This window comes from Telopea speciosissima, chromosome 7 (genome assembly GCF_018873765.1).
Source record: "Telopea speciosissima isolate NSW1024214 ecotype Mountain lineage chromosome 7, Tspe_v1, whole genome shotgun sequence".
Lineage (NCBI taxonomy): Eukaryota > Viridiplantae > Streptophyta > Magnoliopsida > Proteales > Proteaceae > Telopea > Telopea speciosissima.
In genome coordinates this window covers 66,468,654-66,481,665 of record NC_057922.1, presented here as the reverse complement: position 1 = coordinate 66,481,665, position 13,012 = coordinate 66,468,654, and the positions used below count along the sequence as shown (strand labels likewise).

Here is a 13,012-nt window from a genome sequence, read left to right as displayed (position 1 = left end):
TTTTTGGTTCCTTCACTTAACATCTTATGGTACTAAAATTGTTCTCATTCTGCAAACATCTTATGGTACCAAAATTGTACTCATTCTACAAAAATTTCATCATTTGGAGATCCACCATGAGTCCATGACCGTGTTGATTTGGGATTTTTGCAGCTATAGTTCTGTAAAAGTTTTAGTTTGATTATTCTAATCAAGCACCATGCAAGTGGTCGAGGTCAATTCAATGTAATTTTGTTGTAATTAAGCCTATCGATGGAATTCCATTAAAAAAAACCCTTTTAAGAGGATATCCACACATATGGTTCGCATTTTGAGCAAGGATAACCTAAATAGGAAAGAGACAAAAAAAAAAAAAAAAAAAAAAAAAAAAAAGAAAAAAGGATAAGAAACTTAGCTTGCGTGAGGATATATTTATCTGATATTTTTAGAGATATTTTAGGAATTTCAAAGTTTCACTCCATTCTTTTACCAAAAAAAAAGTTTCACTTCATTCGAAAGCTGCTAATTTAACGAGTTGCAATGCGGTTGAAAGAATGACTCTAATAATAAAGAACTACACCTACTACACTAACACAACTCCATTTACTTGCAAAGAAAGACGTTACTCTCAAACACGAAGCAGGCACTTTTTCTGGGATTACTTTTTTGAATCAGAATTGGATTTCAATAAAGCTGAATTGCAAAACAGGATTGATGCAGGAAACCCCAACTTGTTGGGGATAAGGTTATGTTGAGCAATACAGATCCTCTACGGCCGCGAGTGCTATGACTGACTTATCTCCTGTCCAGCGCCATGCCCGAGTGGGGGTAAGGCGGTCATTGTGCATGCAGCCTTATCACGTCGCACATAGGCTGCTACAGGAGATTTGGATCCTATGTTGAGTTGAGTTGTGAGAAAAAGAAATAAAGAGGCAATGGAAGCCGAGCTGAGCCCCTCCCCCCCCCCCCCCACCCCACGCCCCCTCCCCTTGAACTGCACATAAGTTCTAATAATCGGTGCCTTGTATGTTTTAGTTCCTTACTCCTGGCTCCTAAGCTTCGAGCTTGTCCATATTTGTACTCTGATTAATGGTGCTACTATACAAAAGAAGTCAAAACGATACAATTGGTTCCTAAATTCAAGCGTAAATGGGTTCGGCCCATTTTCAAACGTCACTTTAAGGGTCTAGTTTTAAACAATTCTACTAAATCTACTCTACATAAGTGATCCTGAGGTTGAAGTGATTTTTTCTGATCTCACTCTACGAGTGTGCACTATAGGAGATGCTCCCGCTACTGCAGAGTCTGGGGAATCATAATGTAAGCAGCCTTACCTCTGCTTTCGCAGGGAGGCAGTTTCCAGGGATTTGGATCACATCCGATGACAGTGTTAAAAACAATTCTGAAAGAGAAAGAAAAATCAGAATTTAACGTTTGAATTATTGTTACCAAATCAGAAATTGGACAAGTTTGATTTGCGATTGATAAAATCAAGTCGATTTACCAATGCCAATCCTTTCTACTCCCAAACTGCTCCCAAAAAACACAAGATCAGTGGAATCATTCCTCGTATTTCCAATCACAGCCAAGGCCTCACATTATTGTGGGTGCAATTGAAAACTAGATTCAACTTAAATAATAAAAATTTTCTTCTGTAGAGGTTGTTTAATGTACTTTCCACAATAGAAACTGAATCCAGAAACAAAATCTAGTGAATCTGCAGTTTTGGTAACCCCAACCGATCAATTTTATAAACAAAATTATCACGTAATGTGATAGGAGATGATGGGAATTGGTTGGGTGAATGGTGATACTGTAAGATCACATAACCCTTCTCATTCTTCCATTTTGAATCTCTACTATTTGTCACAACAGAAAATTTTTTTGCTACTACACTTCTAGTAGGAATACTACACTTATACTAGGAATATTCTCTTGATACTAGGCTAACAACCAAAAGAATGGGATCTTAAAGGGTATTTTAAAAAATGTTAAAACCTAGGATGGTATTTATGAACTCAAGGGGAAATAAATTATTGCATTTCTTTGGCTGCCAACCTTGTAGCATGAACATTCCTACTACAAATGTAGCAGCAAAATTTCGCCTGGATTAGTAAGCGCCACACCAACCCAACCCAAACCATTCTCCCCTCAACTAACAAAAAAAATGCTCCCATATTCCACCCTCAAGTGTAGCAGCAAAATTTCGCCTAGATTAATAAGCGCCACACCAACCCAACCCAAACCATTCTCCCCTCCCCTAACAAAAAAAATGCTCTCATATTCCACCCTCAAAACTCTTAACGTCTGAGCGATCCCCCTAGTAACAAAATACTACAAATATACATTAACTAATAAAGAAGCTCATAGCGAAACCAGATCCTCTCCACCATGCCATTGGGCCCGGGCCCAGCATGAAAATAACGGCTGGACAACAATTGTTATGTGTGCTAATGACCAATAGATGCAAATATCAAGGCCAAAACCTTATATAGGGTTTTCTTGACCTTCTAAATGCTTCAATTTTGACCCATTTGATTATCAGAAGATGTTATGCCTCTGATCTGAGACTTAACAAGTCAAGCGCTACGATGTGGACGCACAGCAACATTCTGTGATCCATTAAAATGGCATATGGCAAATTAATTTTTTTCAAACATATGAGGGCTCCTTAAATAGTCTGTGATGGGATAAAAACAACCTCATCAATCAATTGAATCCACCTTTCCTTGAACAATAAAATCTCGTCATTGGGTACAACAATAAAAGAGAAGCAGCAGAACTAAGCTAAGAATTGTTAAATAAGCTTAAGCTCCAAAACCTACATTCCGGCCAAAAATTGAAGACAAATCAACGAGAAAAAACGGAGGTCCTTAGATCTGCAAAATTATAAGCTCTTCTAAGGGTCCCAGTTAGGGGTAGGAACGATTCCAGCCCCTGCCATGGGGGGTGGTGGTCCGGGCACAACATCCCATCCTTCAGCTGGCACAGGAACTGTAAATCACAAGAGAACAAAAAAATAATAATAATAAAATGAAGATACATTGTAAATCATTATTGTACTAGGTTTTCAGAGGCAAGGCAGAAAAATAATTAGTGCGCACAAGGTCTACTTTCTAGAATGATTTTTTATTCTTAACTGATACAAAACTCTTTCCAACGCTCTAATTTCAACTTACTATCACTCACTATATCTCAATAACCCAAAATTTGCACAAACTGGGTCAAGAAATTCAAACCGCCAGACCTAAACTCGAACAACTCAACTCAACTGAACTAAGCCTTGTGCCAACTGAATGGGGTCAGCTAAAACCTAGCTTCAACCTGCTTTTCAATTGGGGTGAGAAATAGTCCAAAGCCAAATTTGGACACAATATTCTTTTCAAGACCTGGTTAAAACTGTGTCTGAGGAGTCGGGGGTCGAAATATTGCCATTTCTAAGGTATGATTTAGCCAAGTCCCTTACAAAAATGTGAACCAAAGAAAAAAAAAATATGCACCAGTCATTTATGGATACACTACCTGTCCAGTACATCTCCGAAATACCATAGAATGTACTACAAGTACCCTGCCTATGGGATCAATATTAAGGTAGTATGACAAATTTTTTGCTTGCTTATGCATGTAGGTTCATTAGTTATAGATTCAGAATCCATCACTGATTTTTCAGCTTCAACTTTGGAAGTGCTACATGAATTTAAACAATTAAGAAAGAAATATGGGAATCAATATTTTACCTTGAGTTTGGGGTAAGTCAGCATTGACACCTGTAGGAATGGCACCACCGGCAGCTGCCATTTCTGAGGCCCACTGGGTATCTTGCATTTGGGCAGGCCATTGTTCACTCTGAAGACCACCAAGGGCACCACCGGTGAAATCTGCACCTTGATAATCCGGAGGAGCACCAGCCTCATCCTCTTCTTGTTCCTTGGCCTCCTCAGGGTCCCTATAGAAAAATAAATCCACCTGGAAAAGATCAAATTAGAAGTCAGAAATACACTAACAATACATACAAAAGAAAATTTTTGGTACTTCCCCTCATACGGTACATCAACAATATGTTTGCCACAGGTTTCCATCAAGTTATAGATCATAAGTAAAAGATTAAAAAGAAACAAAAAATGAAGGTAAATAAAAATCCCTAGTTGCCCTTTCAGCATAAGGCTGATCACTGATTTAACTTTGCTTTCGGATACCTAAAATTTCATGCTACCAATACATGAAACATCCATAAGATACACATAAATACAGATGTAAACAATTCAGCCAAAAACAAACTTTGTGCTAGAAGATTCCCTGACATTAGCATTCATAAGTTCCAAGGGCTAAGAGGCAAAGTTTAATATATGTTTCATTGAAGGAGAATAAAATCCTAATTTTACTAATAATTATTATTGGGATTGGAAGTGCAGGGGAGAAGTGGGGAGGAAAGACATACATAACTTGAGCCTTGTATCTTAGGACTGATTGAAGGGCAAGGATCCATGCAGCCAACTCATTTAGTTGGTATAAGGCTGAGTTGTTGAAGTGCAGGGGAGAGAAGATGCAGAAATATTTCATATTATACTCTAACACTTGAATGAGCAACATGTATTAAAATCTGGAGTTTAAAAAAAACAGAGAAACAGTTTTACCATCACATCCCATTTCTGTCCAGGAGAAATTGTGCCTCGCATCTGCAGAACCATCCTGGCTAACAACCAGAATAGACAGCCAATACTGTGTTTCCCCTTGTTATTGGCAGGGATCCCAATGTCAACATAGCGCATGGGAGAGTCAGTATCACAGAAAGCAATGGTTGGAATGTTACCAAGAGCAGCTTCCTTAATTGGCTGCAGAGAGTTCAAGAACAAAACCTTATAAGTAAGCACTTCTATTGCATGAGATCAAAATACAGTCCATAAGATGATGACTGACAGCTTTATCCTCTATTTATTCTCAAGGGGATTCACCTGGTGATCCGTTCTAGGATCGGTAAGGATCAGTAACCGAGGCTCACTAAAGGATGTTTGGAGCTGGTTAGTAAACGTCCCAGGAGTGTGTCTACCTGCAATTGGATGTGCACCTATGTGCTGTGCAAACTTCAAAACAGCCCTCTGGCCATAAGGCCTTGCCGATTGAACAATTATGTCCTGAGGGTTCTCTATGGCTGTAATTACCCTAGCAGCCAATTGCAGCTTCTCCCAAGTTTTGCCCAGATTAATGATAAAGATACCTGTGGATTTAAAACTAAAATGAGTTAGGAAAGCCAGAACAGATACATAAGATAATGAAACAAATTCTTATGGGAAAGGGATAGGCATACCGTCGGGATGCCCACCCGTGTCTCTCTCTCCCACCCCCACCCCCACCCCCCATGGAAAGGATCACCCTGCCCCTCCCTCCCATCCCAACCTCTGCCCAATTCTTATTATTATTTGGCTGAAAAAGATATCACATATATGTCTGAAAAAGCATTTCAATAACAAAGGGGAGGGGGGGTCATATAATTTCCTCATGCATCACAAACTCAAATTTCAAATCTTAATCCCTAACTTGTCATTCAACAACAGCACAGTTAAACATGAGTCATATTATGGTAAAAGAATCAGTCTCAATTACAAACTCCTAAGCAAGTGTACTAATGCAACGCATTGCATGTGGAGCAAACATACAATCTCAAACTGAACCTACTAAAATGCAAGAGAGAATTAACTACTACTACAAATGGGGTCGACTACATGGATCCTTGCCCTCCAATCAGCTCTATTTGAGGCTATACTTGCTACAAGGCCTAAGCTATGCATGTCTTTCCTCACTTCTCGTAAGGTCATTTTAGGTCTGCCCTAGCTCTTTTAGTTCCTTCAATCTGAATCAAATCACTCCTCCATATTGAGACATCCAAAGGCCTCTGTTGAAAATGGCCATGCCACATCCAACGACTTTCTCATAGCTTATTATGTATCGGAGCTACTCATAAATCAGCTCCAATATGATCATTCCTTGTGTTACCCTTCCCCCTAGTTTTGCTACTCATCCATCTCAACATCCACATCTCTGCTACACTGATTTTATCTATATGATGCTTTTTAATTGCCCAACATTCCGCACCATACATCATTGCCAGTCGTGTGACTGTCCTATAAAATTTTCCTTCAAGTTTTAAAGGAATACGCCGAACACACAAAACTCGTGACGCGCACCTCTCCACTTCATCCATCCTATTTTGATTAACTATTTCTAGATAAATGCAGAGGGCAGAATATTGAGCTCATGGAGATAACATTGGAAGATTTGGTACACCATTGAAGAAGGTTTGCACTGACTGCATTCTTGCCTAATCCAACACCTACTATTGTACCACTATTTCATAATATTGGTAACTTACAGAAAAGCAATGAGAAACCAACACACCAATTCTCTTAGCGTGTCTAATATACAGAATGTCAAAATTCACAAGAATCTAAAGCTATAAGAAATGTCCGTTAAAGAGCTACCCATATTCTAAAAAAATAACCACTTCCATTGATTTAATCTTGCATCAAATTGCATTTCCTGGTAACTTCACAAAGAAAAAAACCTAAACAACAAAGCTACTTGACAACAATAACAGGTCACCTCCTGCGTTTTGCAATTCTAAACCATACAGAAAGACAAGAAAAAAATACATAGATATTCACCATTTAGATACTAAATCAAGGTCACAGAGAAATTAGAATGCCTTAAACATATAAAACTTAAATCCAAAATACAAATTTTTACTGAAATCTATCCCTGCCCCACAAGAAATAAGATTCCTAAACATCTTATTACGTGATCTGGAAATAAAAATGCAAGTTTTTGATGGTGGTCTCGAAAAAGAATAGTTTTTGTATCCATTAACCCTCATAAAATAGAAAGATCGTATTGGGTTTCAAAGATACTAAAACTCTACAATGGACATCTCACCATCAGTTCTTCTCTTGAAGACATAACGTTCCATCTGAAAATCGCAATTCTTCGTTCCTAGGTGGACGTCAGCAGCCAACATCATTTGGATGTCGGCTTCTTTCTGCGATAAGACCTTCGTCGTAGTTGCAGCCATGGTTAGGATTGCAGAGATCTCTCAGAAAACTCGGACTCTGGATATAAAGCTTCTTTGCCCACTCTGCCTGGGTTTAAAAGAGAAGCACAAAACTGCAGAGCCTAAAAGAGTTGTGCGTCTCTTGCCCTCTCTTTAAAGACAAAAACCCTAGTAGGGGTGCAGTACAACGGTGCGTGTTTTTCCAATTTCAAATATTCCAATCCGACTCTTAAGATCTCAATCAACCCTTTTAGGTTAAGAGTTTCAGTTTCTTCAGGGTGTGTTTGGTACACTTTCTTGGAATAGATTTTCGTTCTCTATAACTGGGAATTCTGAAATATAAAAAGTTCTTATATCTATTATTCTATTTTCTTGCTTTTAGAATGCATTCTAGAATCTAGATACAAAATTTATTTGGAGAATTAATTCCAAACACAGCTTCAGTTTCTAGGGACAACGGACATTGGAAATTTGCTTTCGTAAATCGGGTGATTTTCATTAAATAAATTACTTCGAGCTTCACTGTACTATGCCATAATTACAGTCAACACCCTTGTGTTTTTTACAATTACTTTCATACCCCTGATGCATACGGTGTTACAAAAAACAAGGGAAAATTACAGGATTAATCAAAATCAGCTTTCTTCTTACAAAACTATCCACTCATGCTTCCAGTTTTAAAAAATCAGCTTTTTTTGAAGTTGTGTTGACTTTGTGGGTAGCGACGATTCTATATTCTGGAAACTACTTTCCAATACTTATGCGTTTCAAACCCCTAATAGGTAGGGATGTAAACGGATCGGATTCAGCTCGGATAGTGTTATATCCATGTCTACATTCGATTAACTTTTGGACGGATTCGGATAGTGCCAAACGGATACGGACACGGATACGGATCGGATATTTTATCCGTTTACATATAAATATAGCTTTTCGGATAGCTATAGCCTATCCATATCCGCATCCGTTTAGCTTTCGGACGGATTTGGATAGTGCTAAACAGATACGAACACGGATTTGGAAACGGATTTCGGCTATTCATTTACACCCCTACTAACAGGCCGTATCTCTTCGTTTTCTTCATTACTATTCCTTTTCTAGGCTTTTTACTGGACCGCTCTTTCTCGACCTTCGCACCCTCCCTTTCTCTCTTCTCTCTACTTACCTAGAACAACGGGGGAGTACGGTCTGTTACAGCGTTTGTGGTAGGGCTCAGTGGGTTTCTTCCCCTTTTTAAGCGATTCCTTTCCATCCTCTTATGTTCCTTTCCTCTTCGGTACCTCTCTTTCCCTTTTTGGCTTCCCTTCCTTTGTCGCCCTCTGCGGTTCTACGTTTCTTTCCCTTGCTGCTTGGTCTGGGTGGTTGCTTCCCGTCACGACCTGTGACGTCTTGCTAGTGGCTTCGTACATCCTCCCTGCGCCTTTTCTGTGGTGAGCCGTCCCAATTTGGGTGACGACTGGTTTCCTGGACTCTTGCAGCTCCTTCTCAGCGTTTTGAGCGTCCTTTTCTGTGTCTCCCCTATGTCACCTCTCTGATTTTTGATTTTCTGTTCTTCTCAGGCCGCTGTCCATTTTGTTGACTAGAGCTTCTGGGCCCAGGGTCTATTCTCAGCACCGCAACAGGCAGTCTAGGCCAAACTTTCGCTTTGTGGATGATCGTTCGCCACACTTCTCTATTTGGGAGTCCAAAACTCGTAGAGGTCTCTCACTCACTCAGTCGCGTGATGCTGTTAGCGCTCGCTCTTTTCATGGGTATGTGGTTGGGTTTCCTAAACCTTCTAAGGTGGAATTCTGTTCGTTTCTGGGGAATTTGTGGGAACCCTGTGGTGCCCTGCTAGTTAAGTGTTTTGATAAAGGAAGCTCCTCTGTGGAATGTCGCCTTCCCTCTCATAAGGCTGCTATTATGGCTTCTGCACCTTGGTGGTTTGAAAAATGTCTCCTACATCTAGTTGATCACTCTGTGGACGATCCGTATTATGTATTTGAAAGGGATCTCATCCAGGTGTGGATTCATGTCTTCGATATTCGGCCTGCAAGTTTTGACAATGTGCATATACGCCAAGCACTTTCTGATGTTGGGGAAACCCGTGAGATTATGCTTCAGACTGGTACTCTGGGTCTACCTCCGTTCACGGCTCGAGTTAAGGTCCTTATTGATAAACGCAAGTCTCTGGTTATCACGGCTTAGTTCCTTAATGGTCAAGGTACTCTGCTTTCTGTTCCTATCAAGTATGAGCTTCGGCTACTCTGTTCGTGTTGTGGTCGTATCTACCATGATATTTCACATTGCCCGTATACCAGGGGCCACTCGGACCCTAGCTTGCCTCCTCTGGGTTTCTACAACAACGTGCTTACTAAGCCATTGCTGATCAACATAGTTTCTGGCTTATCTGGTCTGTCCGACCCTTCGAAATCAGGGTCTCTTTCTTCATCAAATATGGACATTTCGAACTCTGTTTCTGGCTCTACGATGGCACCTCCGGCTACGTCTTCCACACCTCTGCAGAATCCTTTCTCTAGCTGCGCAACTTCCATTGTTCCAGTGGGTGAGACGAGCAGCCCTCTAACTTTTGATTCTACTGTCCTATCTGCACTCAGGGGCTCATTCACCACACCCATGCCTTCCCTGTTCTCCATGGCAAAGGATCTCAATTAGGCCTTTCCAGAGACTGTTGCGCAGCCCCAGGCGCCTATGAATCAACCTACTTGATCGGACCCTGGGATACCCCCTCCATCGATTGTCTCTGGTTGGGGTACTGGCTCTAGTTCACGGCCTGCTGGTCCTCCCTCTTCAGCTTCTCTGTTTACTGCTAGTACTTTCAGCTCCAACATGTATATTGGCTCTACTCAATTCTCCCCTCCATCCAAGAAAAGAAAGATTTCTCTGGCTGAGTTAAGTAGTGCCACTCTCTCTAAATTCTCGGCACTTAAGGATATGCTTACGTCTGATCTGTTATCCTCTTCGGAACCTTGTATGCTACTCTCTCTTGTTAAAGATTGGCTCTCTGAAGTTGCACCCCCTCCTGCTGGTTTTTCTGTTTTTGTTGGTTGTTCTGACCCACTGAGCTCTGCCTACACTGTTACTGATCCGGTCACTCCCTCGTCGGTCCAGGTAAGTGATTCAACCCCCCCTTTTTGATTTTCAGCAATTCTGGTGCTGCTATTTTGTTGTATTTCTCTCTCTATTCTGGTGTCAATTTTTCCTGGCTAACAAAGCTAGTAAGCGTTGTTTTTTTCCTTACATCATTATTTCTTTTTTTGGTTTTGTTTATTTGTTTGTTTATTCCTCTGGATATCGAATTTCCTGTTGTTTCCCGGCCTGCTTCTGTGCTGTGTTTTCTTAGTGGTTATTTTATTTTTTAGCTGTCTGTGCATGATAATTATCCTTTCTTGGAATGTTAGGGGGTTAAATAATGCATTTACTAAACACTATCTTGTACAACACATACAGAAGATTCTCCCTGACCTGGTCTTCCTGTGTGAGACCAGTTAAAATTTAACTTCCTCCAATCTCACTTTAAAATTGTCTCTACTATTGAAAGCACTGGTTCTCGGGGTAAGCAGGGAGGGTTATGGATCCTAGCGAAACCGAATCTCTCTGTTTCTGTCCAATCCACCCACACCAATTTTGTGGTTGTTTCTGTTGACCAACCCCTTAGAACCCCTGTGTGGATTGTGTTTCTATATGCCCCACCTCATGCCTCTAAGAGGGGGGGAGTGTGGACCAGTCTGTCCAATTTTTTGACCACTATCCCTTCTCCTTATGCTATAATTGGGGACTTCAATGAGGTCCTGTCTCATGCTGACAAACTCGGGGGTCCCCTTTCACCATACACCCCTCCACACAAGCATTACTAAACCTTATTTCAGATTATAGTCTTGAAATCCTGACACCCCCTGGATCAAGCTTTACCTGGTCCAACTAACAGAAACCCCCTAGGCTAATTAAGGAGTGCCTTGACAGGGCCTTAGCCTCTCCTGGATGGGTTGCTGAATTTCCCCTCTCCAACCTCTCTAAGCTATCATCTGTAGGTTCTGACCATAATCCCATCTACCTTCAGACCACCCCTTCTACAAGAACTTTTAAAAAATTATTCCACTTCCAAGCTGCTTCGCTCTATCACCCAGACTTTTTCTCATTCTGTGCCCAAAAGTGAGGTTTGTTGTCCCCTGATTCTCTCCACCTTAAACTCCCTGCTCTAGCAAGACTCCTTTCTTCTTGGAACAAATCTATTTTTGGACATATTTCCTCCCTACAAAGGCTTTATTTGGAGAAGTTCCTCCTAATAGAAGATGCTTCCCCCACCCCGAAAAACTTTCAAACTCTACATGGGCTCCATTCCAAACTTTTATGGTTTTCAAAGGCTGAGGAACTGTTTTGGTTTCAGAAATCTAGGCAAGCTTTCATTAAAGACGGGGATAGGAATACTAAGTTCTATCATGTTGTTTCTAAGGCCAACTTAAGGAAACGTAGCATCTCCTTTCTAGTGGATGATTTGGGTAACAAAGTTGAAGACCCTAGACTTATGGCCCATCTGTTCTCAGTGCATCTGGGATCTATTTTCAAAACTTCCAACCCCCTAGACACCTCTTTTGTGGAATGTCTATTCCCCCCTCTCTTCCCCTCCCAATCTATGAACCACTTATCCCTTCCCCCTGATGTGAGTGAAATTAAGAGGGCAGTGTTTTCAATTGGGGCCTTTAAAGCCCCAGGGCCGGATGGATTCCAGGCGTGTTTCTTTCAGCATTGCTAGGAGCTTATTTGAGAAGATGTGGTTTGTTTTGTCCAAAATTTCTTTCATAGTGCAACCCTTACCCCCGGTTGTAACCACACACCTTTTTGTATGGTGCCCAAAACTGACAATGCCACATCAGTGGTGGACTTCAGACCCATTAGTCTACGTAATGTCAGCTATAAGATCATTGCCAAGGTTATGGCTAACAGGCTTAAGCCCATTCTTCCATCTTTTGTCTTCCCTTTCCAAGCTGCTTTTGTGGCTGGTCGACAAATTGGGGATAACATTGCCATCGCCCAGGAAATTTTTCAATTCCTAAAATGGCATAATGGTAAAGGAGGCTTTGCCACGATTAAAATTGACATGTCTAAAGCTTATGATAGGGTTGAATGGCAACTCCTACCCAATCTCCTAAAATTTTTGGGTTTTGACAATCATTAGATCTCCCTGGTCATGACCCTGGTAACTACTATTTCTTTTTCCATCAAACTGCAGGGGAGTTCCTTTGATTATCTGATCCCTCAGAGGGGGCTACGATAGGGATGCCCTCTAAGTCCTTACCTTTTCCTATTAACTATGGAGGTTCTGTTAAGACTTCTGGGTGCTTATAGGGACATTGGACTTTTTAGAGGTATTAAGGTTGCACACACTGCACCTGAAATTTCTCATTTGCTGTTCGCTGATGACACCTTTATTTTCTGTCGGGCAACTGATGATGATTTCTCAACTATTAAGTTGGTCCTTGATCTTTTCTCTGATATTACAAGACAGGAAATTAATTTTGGTAAAAGTGAGATCTTTTTAGTAAAAGAGTTGGGTTGGAAAAAAAGAAAACCCTTTGTGGCCTCCTTCAGATGAAGGAAATGACAACTAAGTCTGTCTATTTAGGAACTAGACTGTGCCACTCCAGATCTAAGTGTAAGGACCTCACTACCCTGGTAGATAGAGTCCGCTCTAAGCTTTCCACCTGGAAGGCGAACCTTCTCTCTTATGCGGGGAGACGGATGATGATTCAATCTGTTTTGTCCTCCACCCCTGCCTATCACATGTCCCGTTTCCTTCTACCACAGAAAACGTGTCAGGGGTTGGACACAATATACCTTAGATTTTGGAACAATGACCATGGGGACAAAACCCGCAGTCACTTAATTGGGTGGGATTCTATTTGTAAGCCCACGTCTATTGGTGGTTTAGGCCTTCGTAAATCCAAAATCCATAATAAGGCCTTAATACTTAAGCTTAGATGGAGACTTCTC

At 40.9% G+C, this 13,012-nt stretch overlaps 1 protein-coding gene across 1 annotated transcript; it reads right to left on the bottom strand.

Moving 5' to 3' along the window:
* Positions 1-3,671: 3,671 nt before the first annotated feature.
* Positions 3,672-7,080, bottom strand: LOC122666548 (40S ribosomal protein SA-like). The gene is made up of 4 exons (XM_043862562.1): positions 6,907-7,080; positions 4,932-5,194; positions 4,614-4,811; positions 3,672-3,945 (listed from the first exon to the last, which is right to left on the bottom strand). The coding sequence occupies exons 1-4, from the start codon at positions 7,040-7,042 to the stop codon at positions 3,685-3,687; spliced, it is 858 nt and encodes a 285-aa protein (XP_043718497.1). The 5' UTR covers positions 7,043-7,080; the 3' UTR covers positions 3,672-3,684.
* Between the last annotated feature and the right edge of the window lie 5,932 nt (positions 7,081-13,012).